This window comes from Prinia subflava, chromosome 3, assembly GCF_021018805.1.
Source record: "Prinia subflava isolate CZ2003 ecotype Zambia chromosome 3, Cam_Psub_1.2, whole genome shotgun sequence".
Classification (NCBI taxonomy): domain Eukaryota; kingdom Metazoa; phylum Chordata; class Aves; order Passeriformes; family Cisticolidae; genus Prinia; species Prinia subflava.
The window spans coordinates 47402072-47422837 of record NC_086249.1 but is presented as its reverse complement, the minus strand read 5'-3'; the positions used below and the strand labels follow the sequence as shown (position 1 = coordinate 47422837).

The 20766-nt window shown below is 36.7% G+C and overlaps 1 protein-coding gene across 5 annotated transcripts in view; it reads left to right on the top strand.

Moving 5' to 3' along the window:
• The window catches only part of DGKH (diacylglycerol kinase eta), a 169590-nt gene that overhangs the window by 116226 nt on the left and 32598 nt on the right, over nt 1–20766 (top strand). For 4 of the 5 annotated variants that reach the window (XR_010079655.1, XM_063392161.1, XM_063392162.1 and 1 more), the window contains 13 exons: nt 98–204; nt 1301–1426; nt 2587–2689; nt 4384–4546; nt 6941–7049; nt 7351–7490; nt 9078–9162; nt 11556–11641; nt 13023–13122; nt 14296–14569; nt 15030–15158; nt 18541–18675; nt 20513–20630. Coding sequence is in view for 4 of the 5 variants with exons in the window: in XM_063392161.1 (XP_063248231.1) it covers nt 98–204; nt 1301–1426; nt 2587–2689; nt 4384–4546; nt 6941–7049; nt 7351–7490; nt 9078–9162; nt 11556–11641; nt 13023–13122; nt 14296–14569; nt 15030–15158; nt 18541–18675; nt 20513–20630 (1675 nt within the window). In the remaining variant the exon portion in view is untranslated. The remainder of the gene's footprint in view (nt 1–97; nt 205–1300; nt 1427–2586; nt 2690–4383; nt 4547–6940; nt 7050–7350; nt 7491–9077; nt 9163–11555; nt 11642–13022; nt 13123–14295; nt 14570–15029; nt 15159–18540; nt 18676–20512; nt 20631–20766) is intronic. The other variant, XM_063392164.1, reaches the window with a different exon arrangement.

Sequence of the window (20766 nt, the reverse complement as noted above, 5' to 3'; positions counted from 1 at the left end):
GGGCTATTTTATGGGATATCTGTGTTTAATTTTTTAAAAGGTGTATATCACTGAAATACAGCAACACAGGATATATATGTTTATCTGTGTCTTGCAGTGTGTAAGTTTAAAGCACATAAAAGATGTGCTGTCCGAGCAACAAATAACTGCAAATGGACTACATTAGCCTCAATTGGAAAAGACATCATTGAAGATGAAGATGGTGTAAGTACTATTCATATTTACAGTATTTTCCAGAGCTGTTTCTTCTTTAGGGAAAAAAAAAAAAAAAAAAAAAAGCCCAACCACAGAAATATTGCCATGCTACCCATTGAAGTTAATGGTAGGTGGCTGTTTTCCTGAACACTGTTCAAAGATTAACACGATGTTCAGAACAAAAGTTGTATTCCTCTCTCACAAGACAAGTCTAGCAACTGTGGGCACTAGATTGCAGATGTATTACAGGGTTTTAAAGGCCACATGTGGAGAAACTCTACTGCTGGAGAATTGCTCCCAGAAGTTGCTACTGCTCTTAAGCAAAGGTGGTATTTTACAGTTACCATGCTATTTTGGCAATCTATTTTTTGTCCTCTTTACCTGGAGCAGTTCCCCAGGAGGCCTGTTTGGAATTTACTGAATTGGGAGGGGGTTTTGGTGATGAAAGCAGAAATTTAAAATTAGCAGGAGAAACAACAAAAGCTTTCGCGAGGTTGATTGTGATAAATGGACTATTTTTACAAACACAGCTGTGTATGAACCACTGGTGTGAAGCTTCTTCCTAGAAGGCTGGTACTAAGTTGAACACCTGAGTTGCCCAATGGTAATAATGGGACAAAGAGTGCACTGAGTAAAGCTTTGCACTGCATTTGGGACTGCTTTATAGAGCTGTGACTTACTAGCCATGGTGAGTGGGTAAGTGAAGTGACAGAGGAATTCTGCTGTCATGCCTATTCTTACGAATTTTAGGAGTTTTTAGGTTTATGTCATGTAGTCAGCATAACCGAGTGGAAACTTGTTTGTATGATGGAGTCTTTGGACTTAACTGCCCCGTTGTGTTATGGTTAGTTGCTACCATGAGTAAGACATGTCTCCCTTCTTCAGCTGTCATGCTTTCTGCCTAGCATGTGGAACACCAGAGTAGTGCACTCATTGCTGTTGCCTTCTGAGCATCAGTGTCCCTTATCCTGGCTGACCAGCATACCTGCTTCTTTGATGAAAGGGTACAGCTGTGAGAAATAGTTTAAATCCATCTATCTTTCAGAGACAAAAGTCTTTAATTTCTCTTTCTGGGTATTTAACTCTAATGACTCCTTGTCCACAGATAGCTATGCCTCACCAGTGGTTAGAGGGAAACCTGCCCGTCAGTGCCAAATGCGCAGTCTGCGACAAGACTTGTGGCAGCGTTCTACGCCTGCAGGATTGGAAGTGCCTTTGGTGTAAAGCTATGGTAGGTGCCCTGAACTACTTCCAAGCATCTTGCAGTTTGACAGCTTTATTGCTTGCCAATACTTTTGTTTTGCCATTTCACAACCTGCCTTTGGATTAAGTAGGAGCAGGCAGCTTCTGCAAATCCAGGTCTCTCTAGCATTCAGAATTTCTGATGGCTGTCCTACTTGCACAGTTAATTTTTAATATATCCACAGATTCATCTTTTCTTTAATAGGTGTTGTCATCCAATGTGTTTTCTCTGCTTTCTCCTAGCTGTTAACTGAATGTTCAGGTGCCTGTTCCTTATGCCCTAAATAATCGTATGTTACTTTCTTGTATTTTTGATTGTAGTTATTGCTATATTAATACTTTAGTAATATGTTATATTAATATTTATTAATATTAATGTAGTAACATGATTATTACTGCAAAATCTTGACTTTCTCTTCTTCAGGGCAATCTGTAGGTTGCTGATTGAAATTCTCTAAGTCACTATTGCTGTTTCCCCAATATATAGTTTGCTCTTAATTTTATCAGCTTGTCTAAGAAGATGGGTTTCTTATGCAAGTCAGCAGTTTATTTCTTGTTGAGGCTTCTGGCATACTGTTGAGTGTCAAGGCTCTTTGTGTGAGTAGCAGGAAATGATTTGCATCTCCAGAGGTGACTTGAAATTTAGGTGAAATGCAGCCACCTCTCCATGTGCCTCTAAAGGTCCTGGAAGAGATCTTTACAATAGGTCCCATAGTTTATGGGACCCAACTCTGGGAGATGGGTCTGGCTTAGTAGGGGTGCCAGCTTTAATGCAGATATGTCTTCCAGAACAGCCCCAGTGGATCAGGCATGTCTATTGGCAGAGCTATTGTTTTGTCTGCTGCCACCAGCACAGATGCTCAGGGATCTTTCTTCTTCCTTCCTTGGGGATGGGGGAAAGTGATTCCCTTGAAAGGATGGTTCTTATCTGCTATAGGGGTAGCTGAAGTTCTCCAAAATAATGTTTTGTTGAATTAGTAACAAGGCTCTGTGGTTGAACATTTGGGTTTTTTTCCTAGTCTCACTCCATTTCCCTCTACACCTAAATGTTATATATGAGTCCATTTTTGTTACATAGATAATGTAATGTCAGTTGTATTTTCACCTCAAAATTCCACTGAAGGAAAATATTTTTTGTTTCTTTTGTAGGTTCACACGGCCTGTAAAGATCTGTACCCTCGCAAATGTCCGCTTGGCCAGTGCAAGGTATCGATCATCCCTCCAACAGCACTAAACAGTATAGACTCTGATGGTACGTAGTACTGTAGTGTGGTTCAGGGCTACCTCTGGGCTTCCAGCCCCCGTTGAGATTCATGCAAATAAACAAGGCTAAAATCCTTCTGCTGAGCAGGTGGATGCAGTCTGCAAATTTAGAGAAAAGCATAATTTTCCGTGTAGGTTCTTAGAGAGTTATTCAACTGTCATGTTTTTTAAAGTTGCCCCAGCAGAAATTTTCTTCCATTTTACTTATGACCCTTAGAAACTTTTCAAGGGAATGAGCAGAGTCCTCAGAAGAAGTGGGCTGATGCCTGCCTGGCATATAGAACTCCTTCTGTGATTTCTCAAATTTTGCATAATTTTGCATTATGCAGAGATAAGCTACCTGAACAGCTCAGGTGTAACAACTATTCTACCAGGCTTTAGAGAGGAATTGCTTCCATAGCTTCTATAATTTATTTTTTTAAATATAAGCAGTGTAAAAATCCTGCAACGCACAGATAAAAACCCAGCAAATGCTCAAGACTCAGAGATGCTTTTTGGTAGTTCAGGATAGAGGCACATCAACAGTGGGAGACTGCACTTCAGGCCAGAGAGTAGATTTAAAAAAGAAGTATCACAAAATCTTAACTACTTTAATTCTATAGTTTGTATCGATGGCAAAGTACACCAACAACTTGAACACAATTCAATAAATTTTGTTACATGAAGTTAGTAAAAGTGATTGTGTATGCTGTATATATTCACTCTATTTATTTGCTTTGTGGTGTCAGACATCATGCTGTCATTTATTACTCATGCCAGGAAGATTGTTCAATATGTGAAATTAGTTTTCTTGGCATTTAAATTAATTAATCAAACCTTATTTGAAATTAGACATTATGATAATGTGGAATTAAATTAGCATCCCTTAATTATTATTTTTTTATTTGTAGCTTTAGTATTTTTTTAGTAATTGAAAACAACTTAATCATTTTAGTACTGCCGGAGACAAATGTCAAAACCTGTACATGTGATGTCTGATTTCGAAGTGTTGCTGGGGAACCATTTCCTCCATGGACCCATCACTTTAGTGACAACAGTGTCCATTACTGCTTCTGACTAAGGACTTTGTGGAGAGCCTGCTGTAATCAGTTAAGACCTGCACTGTCTTTAGTAAGCTTTGAATCACAGCTGAAAATCTTCTGTTGTTCAGTGCTTCTGTTGTACTTATATAGTATAACCTCAGTCTGAAAAAATGGCTCTTACACAAAGTCTCACCTGGGGATAACTGAGTACAAGTAACTTTTAAAATCTGTAAATGCTCTTAAAAAGCTCATACAGACATGAATGATCCAGTTCAACCAGTAAAGTTAAAGCAAAATAAGATTGAAAACCAAACACTTGTAACTGAAATATATATTCAATTATGTGATAATAATCTGTGAAGATGAGATTTAAGAAGTATTCTAAAAGGTTAATAGCAGTTGAAAAAAATAAAGCTATTGTCTTCAGGATTTTACTAAACCTAGGCACTGAAAATACCAGAAACAAACAAAAAGAAATGGTAAATCTTGTGCAATGATGTTTTCCTTGCAGGACTAATACTCAGTTTAGCCTTTAAATTATGCATGACAAAATGTACTCCTTTTGTCCTTCATCCCTATCTTCCTCTTTCACATGATTTCTTTTTGTGTTGTTCATATTAGGAAACCTTATTTATTTCATTCTTTCTAACTATGTTTACAGGTTTCTGGAAAGCCACATGCCCGCCATCCTGTGCCAGTCCTCTTTTAGTTTTTGTTAACTCAAAGAGTGGAGACAATCAGGGAGTAAAGTTTCTTCGTCGATTCAAACAGTCGTTAAATCCAGCTCAGGTCTTCGATTTAATGAATGGAGGACCTCACTTAGGGTAATAACCTTGGGAATCTTGAGCAAGCCTTTCCACGAGGGAATTAGGTGCAAAGTATAGTGTTGTGTTTCCCTTGTTTTATAGTGTTACATCCCCTTGTTGCTATAATTCTATCACCAGTATCTACTCTGACTTCCTAATTAAAATCTAAGAGACAACAGAATTTTGAGATAAATTCCAGTGCATGAAGGGGTTGTAGGATAACATTTTCTTTCTAGAAAAGCTTGAAAATTCGAACGCAAAAGCTCTTGGCTAGCTTTGACTTCTGCTAACTGGTAAGGCTCAAAACTGTTAAAAGTGTTCAGAGGTTTTCCTGTATCGCAGGAACTTTGATTTTGGCTTTATACACAGGTGCCCAGGTGCTTTTCTTCCATTTCACATACATAATTCTGATATTTCTCTGACTCTCTGACCTTTTTTTGTGTAGCTATAAATAAAACTATTGTTTAAATGTACTCTGTATCTTTTAAAATTCTGAACACAAATGTTAGCAGGGGGGTCTGCAGTGGGTAATGGACAAGTACAGGAAAAATTTTTCATGTGAGAAGTATATCCAAAGTACAATTTATGCAATATATGCAAATAGTCAAGAAAAATGACCATCCCACAAAATTTGGAGCAAGAACACAATTAAAATCACCAGACATTTCTCCCCAAAATCTAAGAGTTGATTGTTGGAGAGATAGTGATGAGATTTGCATAGTGATGGCCACAACTCAAGCATCTTTGCACATTCATGAAGACTAAATTTTTGCCCAGATTTCTGTTGCCTAACTCAATTCCACTCAGATGCAGTGATGTGGTTAAATGGCCTAATAGTATCAGTTATAGCAACTAGAAGCACTAATTTTTGTACTCTTAAAGATGCAGAATTATACTCAATGATAAAAAGTAGGTGAAGCAAATCCATGGAAATTCAGTTCAATAAGTGCATAAATAATACACATATAGTTGATTACAGCTGTGGATTATAATAATTAGTACTGTGTTATGGATACAACATATTAACTCTTTGAGTTGTAATATTCTTTTTGTTATAACTGATAGTCGGAGCTGAATCTAAGTCACTTGTAGCAGGCATTTTGTACATGTAATTATAATGACATATAAAATTGTTCTTAATTGATTAGACAGTCTTTGAAAGGAGACAGTCTGAAAAATGTTTGCAAGTTCTTTTCCTTCATATAGCTCTACTGTGACTGAGGCAGCTCACTTTGATTTTGCACAGAAATTGCAGTTCATGTTAGGTGCTTTTAAGTACTTCTCCCAAAAAGTTTCCAAGGAGAGATCCTTCGCAGTTATTCCATCAGGTCGCACTGATGTCTTCTTTTTTCTAATTGATCTAAAAAGCAGAGGTGCATTCTGTGAGACAGTGTATTTCTAGGGGTTTTCTTCTTTTTTTCAGGATAGGATAAATTGCTTTGGTATCAACATTTTTTCCCCTTAAATATCTGCTTCTTTTGTTCTGAATAAGTATGTGCCCATCATATTCAAGGGACATTATTTTCTCTAGAAAAAACATAAATTCTTCAAAAATTTGTGATCTTGATATGTTGCTTTTTAGAAATGGTTCAGAAATTATACATATTCTGGAAAATAACATGCATTAAAAATAAATATCTTTGCTGTTAGTATTTTAAAAGTTTATACTTTCCATATTTTTTTTTTAAGTCCCTGTTGTTTTTACCTCTTGGCTGCTTCTTTACATCTCATTCCTATTTCCTCTGTGTCTCACCTCTCTGCATTTTCTGTCTCTCTTGTCCTTTTCTGTACTGTCCAGGTATTGTATTCTGGAGGTGTTAAAAGTCAAAGAGCAGGAGGAAGAGCAATAGGAAGTGAAAGCAGCATAAGGCTTTAAGGATACAATATGAAATACTTGTATTATTTGTCTTACAGTGCTGTGATCAACTTATGTTTAAGAATTGGTCTCAGTGGTCCTTACATTTAGTTAGCCTTGCGCTGACAAAAGCCCACTCATATTGTGGAGCACATCCTGTCATTGTGTCTTAACCTCTTCTCGTGAAAAATCTCCACTGGTGCATTATGCTTCTGGCTGAAGTGAGAAGCATGTGCAATTGCAATTTTATCTCTTGCTTTTATTATTATTATTTTAATATTAATGAAATCAAACTTATAAAATCCTGAAAACAATATCAAGGGATTTTTTAAAAGAATAACTTGGCATGTTATTTATCAGAAATGTCAGTGTAAGTGGAATATACAGCGACAGATGGGCTGCAGATAGGTTAATTAAGTAGATGGTTGTATCCCCATATCCCACAACAATAAAAGGATCATAAAGATGCTGTGCACAATATTTTCTTGTAACAATTGCTAATGAATGTCACTGCTCTCTTGCTGATGGATGTAACTAGCTCTGCATTTTCTCTGCAGTTTGCGGTTATTTCAGAAGTTTGACAACTTCAGGATTCTTGTGTGTGGTGGCGATGGAAGCGTGGGTTGGGTCTTGTCAGAAATTGATAAGCTCAGCTTGCACAAGCAGGCAAGTGTGCATTGTTTACTTTCCTTGCCTAGACTAGGCTTAATTTTGTGTGCTAACCTTCTCCTTGACTTGGTTCTTTGCTGTATCTCTGTGTATGGGACAAACTCAATAGTTACTGTTTAATGGAAGTTTTCACTGTTATAAACAAAATGAGTTGTAGCAGAATAGCACACTTTGACTTACAGGCTTTAGACATCAGCTATGAAATTAACATTTGTTGATTGAAATATCAAGCATTTGTAACCACTTGTATTTTCTTTCTAGTTTTCAACAGTAGATTTGTTCCTGTGTTGTGTTTCAGTGTCAGTTAGGAGTGTTACCCCTTGGTACTGGAAATGACCTTGCGCGTGTCCTTGGCTGGGGAGGATCCTGTGATGATGATACACAACTTCCTCAGATTTTGGAGAAACTGGAACGAGCCAGCACGAAAATGCTAGACAGGTAAACCTAAATGTGCACATGCATCGCTTACCATGAGATTTAAACTGTATTTATTTGAGTTTCTGATGGCCTAAAATCCATCTTGGACACTTGCTGTTCAGTGGGTTTGTTTTTTGAGTGTGGGTCTTCATCATGAAGGAAGCTGCAGTTGTAATGGGGACAGCTCTTTAGCCTGCTTTTTAATCTAAAGAGTCAGAGGGATGAGTGGTTGATGGAACTGGGAAGTGTGCTGTCCAAACATGTTCAAAAGGTGACAGCTTATTGCATGGCTGAAGGGGCTGCATAACTGCCTGTTACCAGAAGTTGTGAGCATTAAGAAATTGTGTAGATTCAAAACTGATTTAAGGAATTTTATGGACTCCATGCTTGCTTATTAAAGACCATTAATGGTAGCATCTTTATTTAGAAAACACCTGAGCTCTCTGTCCTTGGAGGTGGGGAAAATGCACCTTGTGTGCTTTTGCCCTTTCCTGAGGCCTTAGCTGTTGACAAGATGCTGGGCTAATTGGATCCATGACTAATATTTCTGTTTGAGGTATTTTCTTAGTCAGAAAAATGAGATCTTCACACTCCTTGTTTCATGTAATTTTTGTCCATAAAGGAAAGCAGCAATCCCCATTTAAAAAAACATCAGAGATGACGATGGTCTTGTTGTTCCAAGGAAGGCTAGCACTGCTTTTGAGAGGAGTATTTCTTATGCTATTTCTTTCTCTCATGAGTGTTTGTTTTCTTGCTCTAGTTATGAGCACTTGAATATCATCATAAGGGATTTTACTTTAGGTTATTTTTATGAAATAGAGAAAAAAGCCTTTTTTTTTTAAATTTTAAGCTTTTCTGCAGACTACTGGATTGCTTTATAGCAAAGTATGTAGAGAAATTCTTGTTACTGATCCTCAGGTTCTGAACAACTTGTAGATGAAATCCTGTTTCCCTTTTTCTGTAGAGAAAAAATGCTGTTTTATTTTTTGGTCTAATTTCAGTAGTCTTGCTCCCAAGGCCCATCTGCAGTGATTATTTGTTGTTTTGAGCAGGCTTTGAAGGATGTTGTTGCTGCTTGTGGTTTCATACTATCTATGCTGTCAAATGCTGTTCTGTACCAGACCAAAAAAAAAATCGAAGAAAAGATATATACATATATATATATATATATATTTGTCAAGGAAGACACTTCATCATTTTCTTGGTTGTCATGCCTGCCTCCTCTAGTTGAGATGGAAAGCTTTTGTCACCTTAAAGATTTTGCTTTAGCAAGATGTCTAGTTTACTTTGACTTCTGCAGTATGTTTGCACAAAAATTATTTTATAATGTGAAAGGTTTTTTTCCAGAAAATCTTTATTGTCTATATTGAATGTCCCATGATTTTTTCACAAATGAGACTGATAATCAAATCACTAAAAAAAAATCTAAGCAATAACACAAATTATTACCTTAATCTCAGTTATTTTCCCCATATAGTTTACAGCTACAAATTAAGATGCCTTTTTTTTAGTACATAGCTATTCTGTGGTATGACAATGAATTTTCTTTTTGTTAATATAGTAGAGAAAATGTAAAACTAACAGTTTGGAAATTTGTGATTCTTTCAGGTGGAGTATAATGTCATATGAACTGAAATTACCAGCAAAGCCTTCAATACTTCCAGTGACTGCAGAAGAGTCAGAGGAGTGCCAGGTGCACTTTTACTATTATTTGGTTGTTTCGTGTACTTAACTTGGAGCTTCTGGGATGACAATAGCCAGAATTGAAGCATTTGTGTGAAAAATAGATGTTTTGTGATCTGCTGACTGTACTGAATTAAGGCCTTTTCTTGCTGTGTATCTCAAGTAAGTAAGGTTTCCAGTTCTATATTATTTGCCTAGAAGGAATGAAGGTAAGAAGTCTCCAGCAAACCTTTCTGAAAAATTTCTTCCTGAATATATATGTATATTTTAATATGTATTAGAAAGTGTATTTGTATAGCATGTTAGACAAGAATGAAATCTCATGTCACATTATTATGTAATATAATACTATATATTTTAGATAATTCTTATATATGAATATATATTGTATATAATTTGTATATAATAGTAAAATTTAGTGCTATGTTACTGTATAATAATATATATACTATGATAATATACATAAATATTTAAAATACATTTTTGTCATATATAAAAGCAAATGTCTGGTATGTTGAGTTTGGATTAAGCATTGAAGAAAAGCCCCCAGCACTTTGGAGGCAAGGGTTGTATTCCTAAAGAAAGACAGAACGGTTTTGCAGCTTGAGTTTGATCAGGTGATATCACCCAACTTTCTCTTTGTTCTTTGAGAGAGTTCAAAATCCTAGGCACCATCAAAGAAAAGCTTAGTCTGTCTTCCAGACTAGATTTGTGCTTTTACTAGCTGATGAGGTTTCAATTTTGAGAGAGGGAGATGCTTTAATCAAATTAATTGGCATGAAAATTCTGACTGAAAAGGACAAAATAATATATTCCCAAGACAGTTAATGCATATCAACTGAAGCTCAAAAGTACTTGAGAAGCCATAATTAATCAGCACTCTCTTGAACAATTTAATAATTCAGGCATTTTTAATTGGCAAGGAGGTTATAACCTTTGATGGATTGCTAGATGCAGAGATGCAAGAAGGCTGGGATTTTAAGGGGGTTGCTTTGCACATAGCTCTGCCTGTGGTGTCAGCAATGCAGATCAAGGTTTTATCGCCCCTGATTTCTCAAGACAGCTAAAATTTTCAAGTGTGTCTTCATCATAATTTTGTTCTAGTTATTTCTGGCTTTGAATTTTTTTTAGCCCCTTCTGAAAATGGAAGGAACTGCTTGCTCATATGAAACTTCTTTTTTAGAAAATGTATTCTGTAGGCTATATTACCTGTCATTACTTGAGCTGGACAAAACCATTTGCTTTTGAGTACTCTGTTTAATCTCTATTTTAATTGGGCTTTTTTTACATTGTTTACTGAGTTGGGCTATTTCAGAAAACAAAAATAATTAACCTTATAGTAGGTGTTGGATTATACCACAGTTTGAAAAGCAAATGGAAGTACATATTTAATTATTTTCTTTTTCCCCTTTCTTCCTCCTGTAGTTTCAGGAGACCAATTCTCCTTGGTTTCCAGAAATCTTGTACTGATATTTGAAAAACAGTAATTTATTCTTACAGATCAGACATTTATGTTTTGTTTCCTCCTTTGAAATAAAAACTGATTCAATGTCAGAGTCCTACAATGAAGGCTGGGTTTTAGGAGAAAAAGCTGAAGTGCTATATCTGCCTGCTCAAAATCAAAGACAAAAGCATACTCAGAGATTTCAAGAGATTCTTAAAGGGAGCTGTCAGAACTGCATTTATTTTTAGCTTTGGATTTGGATTTTTTGTTAGACTTTTCTTTGAAATTTGAGGTCTGGATCCAGAGCTATTTTGAGATAGGATATGGTGTGTGAGGATTCAATTTTGATCCAGTCCAAATATTTTCCTGAATGTTTTTTAATTTGTAATTTTTAATTTTTAATGTTCTTGTAAAGACTAAGCCCTAAGTGGTTTGCTCTTTGAGGATTGGTTTTGATAACATTATATCAGTTTGGCAGCCTTTGTCAGTTGTGATTCTTGGGAAGTGAGAGCCCACCTGAGAGTAAAGTGAAAATTCCAGGTTATAACTGCAAAATAGATTTATTCGTATTCTTACTGAGCAATTTGTTTGAGGAAAGCTTCACTTATTTTAGAAGCAAAGTATTAGATACTAGATTATAATACTGTAGGTTGTTATAAATCGGAGAGGGTAAATTCTTTTCTGCCTCACAGGCTGATTTTAGCCTAGAAATAACTTACTGTTTTCTCTACAGAAGGAAAAGACTTGTGGATCAAGTTCTCAGATGCAGTCTCACTTTGAATATTAAAAGTCTGGTACATGAAATACAGTATGCACATAGAGTCTTTGTTGCCAGACACTTGGCCTTGTATTAGATCTGAAATGGAAATCCTGCTATTTTTGAGGTGTTTAAACTCACTACTTGGTGTTAAACTGCTGGAATGTACGGAAATTGAAGTCTCTTTTCTCTCTATTTTCAGATATCTGCTTATGAGGATTCAGTTGCTGCTCATCTTGCAAAAATTCTCAACTCTGATCAGCATTCTGTTGTCATATCATCTGCCAAGTGAGTCAATCAGTTTTACGTACAATGTGGGGGACAATTCCCTGTGTAACATCATCACCATAATAGCATTCTGTCTAAGTCTGATTTTCTTATGGATGGCCAATTGGCTTGGTTTAATATATGTTGATTTATATCTTTTAGAGTGGATGTTCTTTTCTGCAAAATTTTTAGATGGTACAGTTGTGCTGGATGGCTTAATACTAAATGAAAAAGAATCGCACAATATCTATATAAAATTATGTTAAGTCATTCAAATCAGTGCATGGCCTAAATATGAAACTTACTGTTACTTATGCAAAGATGTGATCTACTTCACACTGTATTTCTTCTGGCTATTTTTTGTAATGCATGTTTAGAGAACAAACAATTTCACCAGTGTGAAGCAGAGCTTTAGCTTAGGTAGCTCTGTTGTAGCCCTATCTATGTCAGATCAATGAATACTGATTTACAACATTAATAGGATTTTTTTCCCCAAACTGAAATGTTTTGAAATGGGAGAAATTTGGCAAATCATCTGAAATCAGAATTGCTCTGTGTATACCTTCTCTATGAAAAAACATCTTATATTTTACAATATGCAAAAGACCAGTCATAGAGTCTTTAAAAATGCAGCTGAATATCATGCCTTTTCTTTTCCTCGTAAAAGCAAGTTAACAAAATTTCATTTTTAAGCTATACATAGCACATGTAGAAGATTAAACTGCAGGATATTATGAACTCCAGATTCTAAATTGGTTCCGTACCTTATTAAATCTGTTTAATTTCTGTCCGAAAAATGTCAACCAAATGAACAGTACTAAGCAATTATCCTCACCTCATTAGTAAGTTTGCTGTCTGTCTGCAGTGCAGGTAACAAGAACCAAGTCTTTTTCTGATTTACACAGTGAAAATTTGTTGCAGCCACTGTAGTTTGCACAGATAAGCTTCAGGGTTGGTTGAAAACCATGAGCTGTGCAATGGGATGTGTGGCCATATTCAGTAAATTTTTTCCATGGTTTTTAAGCTCCAACTTTGCATGGGAATTTGTGTGACTGTGTTTGAAGTTACCAAAGTGAATGCAAGTTTGCTAAGTCCTCTCATAGGGAAGGTGTACAAGCAAGGGAGTGGATAAAATCAGGCATGTTTATTTCAGATAAGAGGCTGAAATACAATGAATACCAAGGCTTAAGTGAAGGAGGTTTTGTTTTAATCTTGTCACTTCAGTTTTGGAAGCTATGGAAAAGAGTGTCATCTGATTTGCAAGTATGATCACAGAGTTCAATTTCCAAAAAGAATGATTTATAGCACTATACATATAAATAAGTAGCCATAAGAATTTAATATTCAAAAAATATCTATTTTATTTCATTTGATTTCTTTCCTCTCCTTTTTTTATCTGAAGAATATTATGTGAAACTGTAAAGGACTTTGTTGCCAAAATAGGGAAGACTTATGAAAAACCAATGGAAAATGCAGAGGAAGCTGATGCCATGGCCATTAAAGTAAGATTATGACTACATTCAGGTTTAAAGTTGTTGGATTCCTAAAGTTTCTAGCTCATGAATGTTTAATTTTCACATTGCTTTAGAATGGCTTTCATTTCAACCAGTGACTTCAAAATTCTTCTCTTCTTATTGCATAGAGTTAATTATCTCCAACAATCTCTTTAAACTGTTTATACTTTCTTTATAAAGGATAAAGTTCATGGTAGCACACATAGAGATAAAAAGGGGCGTTTTTTTATTAGTTATACTTCTAGGGATTAAATTAGCTGCTGCAAAACAGTGGGATAATGAAGACTATGCTGTAAGAATGAAGAGGAGACAGACCATAATGTTAAAAATAGTGGTTTAAGCTGCAAAATACAGAGGTCATATTGCAAAAACATTGGGAAACAAAAACAAGAGAAGGATTTGGTATGAGACACAAAATTTACATGAGCTGAAAAGAAGAAAACAAAATCCTTGGCAATCCCAGAGTCAGAAAATGTACTTGCTAAGTGGCAATTTGTGGTTCACGTTTCTATCCAATGCAAATTTTAGAAAATTAGTTTTTCTTTTTAACTGTTCCAAGGCCAGAGAGTGTTTTCTTTCTCTTAGGCACAGAAAATCCCTTCTTTTCCTGTGTACCTAGAGAGAACAATTACTTGGTGCTGGAGAGAGGCCTTTGGCAGTGTCTGATTCTGGCTTGAGCCGCTTGCTCTGTGACAACTCGCTTTATTATACAGCTGTATTGCAAAAACAACCCCATGTGTCTCAGTCTAAGAGCTGATAGATACCTCTCAAAACTGGGGTACTGAGCACCCACGTATGGGCAAACCTCTGGTGGTTTTCCATGCTGTAAGTCTTTGGGAGAGGGGTAGGATGTAATCTGTGCAGTTATGGGGCAGGCTGACTTTAGCATGGAGTGTCATTTGAATCTATGTGTAGGGGGGTTGTATTATAATTGCTCTAATCTGGTTGAGTGTCACAGAGTCTGCAAAAAGCCCGTGCAGATCTATTCATAATCTGATACTCTGAAATGTTGAACCTTGGTTTGGATTTTGCATAAGGAATTACATAGACACTAAAGACACCTACAGTTTCAAATAAAGTCTGGTACCATATTTCCTAAAAATATTTGTTTATTCACTGTTGATTTTTTTTAATGTGTGTGTCTTTTCCACTTTGTCTTAGTGCTCAGAGTTAAATGAAAAGCTGGACTTGCTGCTCCAGGCTCTTCACACAGAAGCCCAGGCTGCTCCCATTCTCCCAGGCATCGCTCCCCCCATTGTAGAAGAAGAACCAGAGGAGTTCTCAAGTGAAGAATCCTTGTCTGAAAGCAAAGAACAATTAGCAGAGTGTGTCTCAAAGTCTTCCCAGAAGCTCTTCAAACCAAGGGAACAACTAATGCTCCGAGCAAACAGCTTGAAGAAGGCTGTGAGGCAGATCATTGAACAAGCAGAAAAAGGTGCACATCAGCAACATTTTGATCCAGTCTGGTAGAATAGGATAGGATAATGATGTTTGTTTGGTTTTTTGGCTAACTGGAATAAGGTTTTTTTATAAAATTTTATTTCTATATTCTTACATAGATAAAATTATGTGCTTATTACAAGCTGCAAGGAAAAGAAATGCAGCTTGTTTGAATGCTAATAACTCTGCAGGTGTGATACTTATGTATGTGTGTGTGTGCACATACTATATATGTGTATAAAAGTCCATTTCTTTTCTCAACCTAAACAAAATGAAGATTTCTGACACCACATCTTTATCAACTGGTAAAGAATAGACTGATCCTTTCACTGAATTGACGATAGAACTCTTCTGTTGATGTTTTAAAACTAAAAGCTACAAAATAAAGTGCTTATTTCAATGTATTTAGTTTTCCTTTAGAATCCTTGAAACTTTATCTTTTCTCGTAATAACAGTTGTGGATGAGCAGAATGCTCATAGTGAAGAGCAAGTGAACCAGTCTCCAGTAGAATACAGCAAAGAATTGGATGAATCCAAAGAAGAGGAAAAAGAGGAAGATACAAAGGAACTTGAGTCTCCATCAAGTGAGTAAATTAGGAATACAATACAAATATTCCATCTCCTTATAGTTGTGTTTGGAGCATAATTGGTTCCATAATTAAAAATACTAGCATCCAGTTGACTGGAAACTACTCACAAATAGATTTGAATAAATAAAAGTTAAGGGGAAAATTAAGGAAGTAATAGATGAAGGGTCTTTTGGAATGTATTTACAAAGTTGAGGAGGCACTTACTGGGGAGAGAAGTACCTGAATTTAATCCAGTTTTTTACACTCACCTTTCTACATGAACCTGAGCAAAGACTAGAGCCCAGGTGATGGTGGCAATAGCATGTCTTAGTTGTAGACTGAGATTCTCAAGCTATATGGAAATCTTGGGAAAGCTGCTTCTTAGCAGTGGAAATTTCAGTCTTTTCCATATGATCAAAATGGACAGTGATGCACTGCTGGGAGGTCACAAGATGATCTGTGAGTCATAGAGAAACAGTGGTAGCTGGTCAGCAGGAAGGCCCATCCTCTTGATATTTGGTGAGCAACTTCTTAGGGAAAAATGAGGAAAGTATTTTGGGATTTGCATCTCCTTTTTTCACCCTAATCGACACTAACATTCTCAAAAGTTGTCCTCATAAGGCTCTGATCTGAAGCTGGTGCCTGTGCCTGTAGCTCCTACTTTGGAAATAAGACATTGGGCTCTTGGGGCTTCTGTTGACCCAGGATCTCATGTTTTCTCCAGAAACACATCAGGCTTTCTTCAGTGACTGTCTCTTCACTGATCCCTTTTATTTTCTCTTGATTTCATTGAAATCAATGCGTGTTGGTTGTCCCTTTCTGATAGTAGCTCATAGAGGATGCTGGCCCTACAGATGAGCCAATCCTACTGTCATAACTGTATAATAAAGATATACTGGTCTAGAAATTTATTGAATTCCATGTTTGTTGATGGTATAATTTCTGCATCTAATGGGGAGCTGTGTTATTCTTACGTGTGTGGAACAGAGTGCATCTGAACGCTGTCACTGGATGATAGATGTTTAAGGACAAAGCATGAAACATGAATTCAATTATCTGCACTGAAACATCGGTTTTATTCATTAGGGCTCTGTTGTTTTTATCAGAGCATTCACAGCAAAAGTTTATCTTTATTGCAGTTATTCCCATGAGTCTTATCTGTCAAATAAAGAGCAGCTGCTCTACTGACTTTCCTATTTAGTACAACTGCCTTGCTCGCAAGTACAGAGAGAACAGACTATGTGAATAACGTTGTGAATTTTTCAGTAGTAGTATGAAAAATGAATGTTAATTCTGTTCTGAGTATTATATTTTACTCTCCGAGGATCTTCCTGGTCATTTGAGGAAGATAATGTTTTTCCATATATTAATACCTTCATCTAAATATTTAATGACTCTTGTTAGATACTGCTTGCTGTTTTTATTCCTTTTTTTGACATTATTACAGTGTTTTGTCATGCACAGATGCAAATCAATATGTTGTACTGCTCTCATGCAATGTTGTAGCATTTTGTGATAACTGCTATGGCTGTTATGCAGGTGTTAAAGTCAGAAGGAGCTATTAGTCCATTTGGTGAGTCCTTTCATATAAAACAATCCAGAAAAATTCACCCACTTTTCTTTGTCCTGTGTATAACAATTTCTGTTTGACTTCAGCAAGTCATCCAGAAAGGTGTGTAATGTTACTCCGGGGATACAAGAAAGTGAAGAATTTGCCATTCAATTTACAGTTCTATGTTAGATTATCATCACTTAAAAAAAACCTGTGAATGGGCAAATCCTGGCCTGAAGTAATGTGAACACAATATCTAAACCCTTGTTCTAGTTATTCTTTTTGTCTCTAGATTTTTCCACTCAACATTTTCCATTAGTGTCTTCATAGAGTACATAGCAACACATGTTGCTCTCATGCTAAGTTATGATTGACATGATTTGTCTCACTCCTGCCACTGAAAAGGATGCAGTCTGTCCTTCCCACCACATTCCTGGTGCTGTTTCTCTGCTTTTTTCTTGGTGTTAATCCTACTAATTCTATTTTTGCTGGATTTGTTTTTATGTTTTGAGAGGAAAAATCAGATTATCTGAAATAATTCCATTTTCTTCTTCTGAGCTTCTTCAGATGGCCAAGTCTGAAGTTGTCCTAAGCTGAAGTAGTTTTAACATGTGAGATAATTTGGAGCAGAGGTAGCCAAGAAGTGTCTGTCTGTGACCATCTGTTGTGTGAGAGTTTTCTACATGCACATGGAAATGCTATAACAAGGCATTTGGTAATACCCAAACTTTTTCCTTGGGGCAGCAGTTTCTGGGTAGGTCTGATGGGGCTGAATTGCACAAAGATTAAACTTCCAGGCTAAAGCAGGCCCTGGCATTCTCTCAGGCTGCATGAACAAGTTCTGCCAGGAAAGTAAATTACAGCACCCGAGGTCAGCCCTCTGCAAAGCTGATCCTTCTTCATCGCCTCCAGAGGCAGCTAAAGGATAACTGGCCTCACTGAGCTACCAGTTACTCTTTGTGAATATCTTCTCTTTCCCCTTCATTTTCTTCCCTTTGCTTTTCCTGAGCCTTTGTCAATAACAGTTACATCAGCTACTAAACATTGATATATGTCAAGGTTTCACTGGTTCATCTTCCGGGGAATTTTAATAAATAAGTTACTTATTTGAGAAATTACTGGTTTGTTTGTTTTCTGAGGTTTTTCTGTGAAAAATCATGATGGAAAACTGATGCCCCCCACAATCTCTCTAAATGCAGAAGAGAAGGGTGAACATGGCTTTTCCCCTCCCCTTGCAGTTTTCTGTTAATAAAGATATCAGAGTTTTCTCTGATTTTTTCAGAATCTGTTGCAGGCATGGGCCCATTTTAGCTGCTTGAAGAAAATAGTGTAGGTGTTGATGTGATAGATGTTATAACCTACAGACCATGGAACTACCTATACTAAAATTGTTATAAATTATAATATACTGTATAATATGTGTATGTTTATAAGTAAACACAGATGAAATTTAAGTTTAATTATTTCAGTAATATGTTTATCAGAAGCTTACTGCAGTGTTAAACTTGTTGCATTTTAAGATGGATATAGCACATTTTATGAATTTACTTACGTTTAATACATATGATACTTCTGCTGGTAGCTTGAAGTATAAGTTGGGAACTTGTCATGTTGAGTGCCATGCACACTTGCTCATTTTAATTTGTATTTGTCAATTGATCTGTTTCTGAGTTTTCTTACTGTATTTGGAAGAAAAACTGCATTGTGAGGGGGAAGGGCTTTTGTCGTGAAGTGGTAACAGGTTAAATTAATGCTTTTGATGTATTTTCAGGGCTGTAAAAATTATATATTGGTAATGTCATAATAGATCTAATCTGTGTTCTTGCGTCTGTTTTTTCTGCACAGCTAAAACTGCACCAAGATCTCCCGATAGACGTACAAGCCGAGGTATCCATTCTCAGACAGGTTCTTTCTCTGCTCCAGCTTTGGCAGCAAGCAAGGAAAACCTCCCAGTACTTAACACGAGGATTATCTGCCCAGGTAATTATGATTTTGAAATCTGCTGTTCCTACCCTACTTTAATATTGTCTTATTCTCCTGCTTGCTGCCAAATAATGACTTTTACTTCATGCCCTGAATTTGTTTGAACCAACATACGTTTGTGTTGCATTGTGTAGGAGGAAATGCATAATAATGTAGAATATTTCTTACTGTTTGGCCCAACACCAGAAGTAGCAGAAGTGTTACATTTGATTCTGGAGGGTGAAAAGTGAAATTCGGGATCACAGAATTGTGGAGTGGTTTGGATTGGAAGAGGCCTCTAAGGTGATCTAGTACAGCCCTCTGTCATGGGCATTGACATCTTTCATTAGATCAGGTTGCTCAGAAAAGCGTTCAGCCTGACCTCGGACACTTCCAGTGGTGGGGCTTGTACAGCTTCTCTGGGCAACCTCTTCCCATGTCTCACTGCCCTCATACCAAACATTTTCCCCCTTTTTCTGATCTAAACCTACCCTGTTTGAGTTTAAAACCACTGCCCTTTCTCCTGTCACTGCAGATCCTGCAAGTCTTTCAATCTTTTGTATAAGCAGGCTCTGTATTTTACAAGGGCACAGTAAATTCTCCCTGGAGCCTTCTCCTCTCCAGGCTGAACAACCCTGGCTCTCTCTGCCTGTCTCTGCAGGAGAGGTGCTCCAGCCCTCTGATCATCTTTAGGGCCCTCTGTGGACTTGTTCCAGCAGGCCCATGTCCTTCTTTTGTTGGGGAGCCCAGAGCTGGATGCAGCCCTGCAGGTGGGGTCTCACCAGAGCAGAACAGAGGGACAGAATCCCCTCCCTCACCCTGCTGGCCACACTGCTTTGGATGCAGCCCAGGACACGTTTGGCTTTCTGGGCCACAAGGTCACATTGCCAGGTCACTTCTGATTTTTCATCCACAGGTACCCCCAAATCCTTCTATCATTTGTCCTAATCAATGGATTAGGATGAAGAAGCATTCAACAAAACTGTTTAAAGTTCAACCCTCTGCGTAAGAACTGTCTGTGGATATCTCTATGGAAGTAGATAACTGAAACCACAAAAAGCTGCTCTGTAAAACAATTGGGAAAAAAACATCTATTCTTACCCCAACACAACTGAAAGATGAAAAAAAATATCTGTTCTGCTCCAAATGCAATTAATACTAGAGAGCACTAGTAAAACTCTGTTTGAATTAACTTTATTAGTATAGCTAAAACACAGTGGAAGCAAACTTTGACATTACGTTTTTTCTTTAGGCAAATTTAAGGGAAAGCTGTTAGTATTTTGCTTTGTTTACATGCATTATGGAGCATTTTGTAGAGTGAAATTGATATTAGTCAAAGCAAGTGTGTTGAGACTGTGATCTTTCCACAAATTAAGTTAAACTATGGCTCTGCCAGTTGTAAAAATGGTAAGAATATTCCTTATGTATGCTTCCAAAGGATAGGACAAAAGAAAAATGATGGGCAGTTAGGAGATGAAGATTAAACTGAATGAAAAGCTCTAGCAGTCTTTTTTGGATGTTAGGTCACCCATTTGGTTACTATACCAGCCAGTGAGTGTTGGCCTGAAACCCTAAATTTTCTTTGCTTTTTCTTTCTCAGTGGTGGTACCTAAATAGAGCCACCACAACTTAGCGTAGCTGCCTTTCTGCTTAAGGGAGCCAGAGACCTAAAAAGATAACCAATTTTGGTAAAAATTGAGATAGAATCACAATCTTTCCCTGTACAGATTTAATGAATTTTGTTTTCCTGTATGTGGCTTATATTATATGTTTGTCTATTTATCAAATACAAAATTCTTTTTATTATTTTCTTTCTGTTTTGTTTTGTTTTGCTTTATTTTTCTTTTTTAATCAGGTTTAAGGGCTGGTCTAGCTGCTTCCATTGCAGGAAGTTCAATTATTAGCAAAATGTTGCTAGCAAACATCGATCCATTTGGTGCTACGCCGTTTATTGACCCGGATCCAGATTCCTTGTAAGAAATATTTTTTTTCTAAATGTACTATTTTGCTTTCCTTAAGTGCATCCTTCTTACATTTTTGTAATCTCTTATTTTTTTGCATTATGGAGTTCTTGTTTGCCATCATTTGGCAGCAGACCTCAATGTCTGA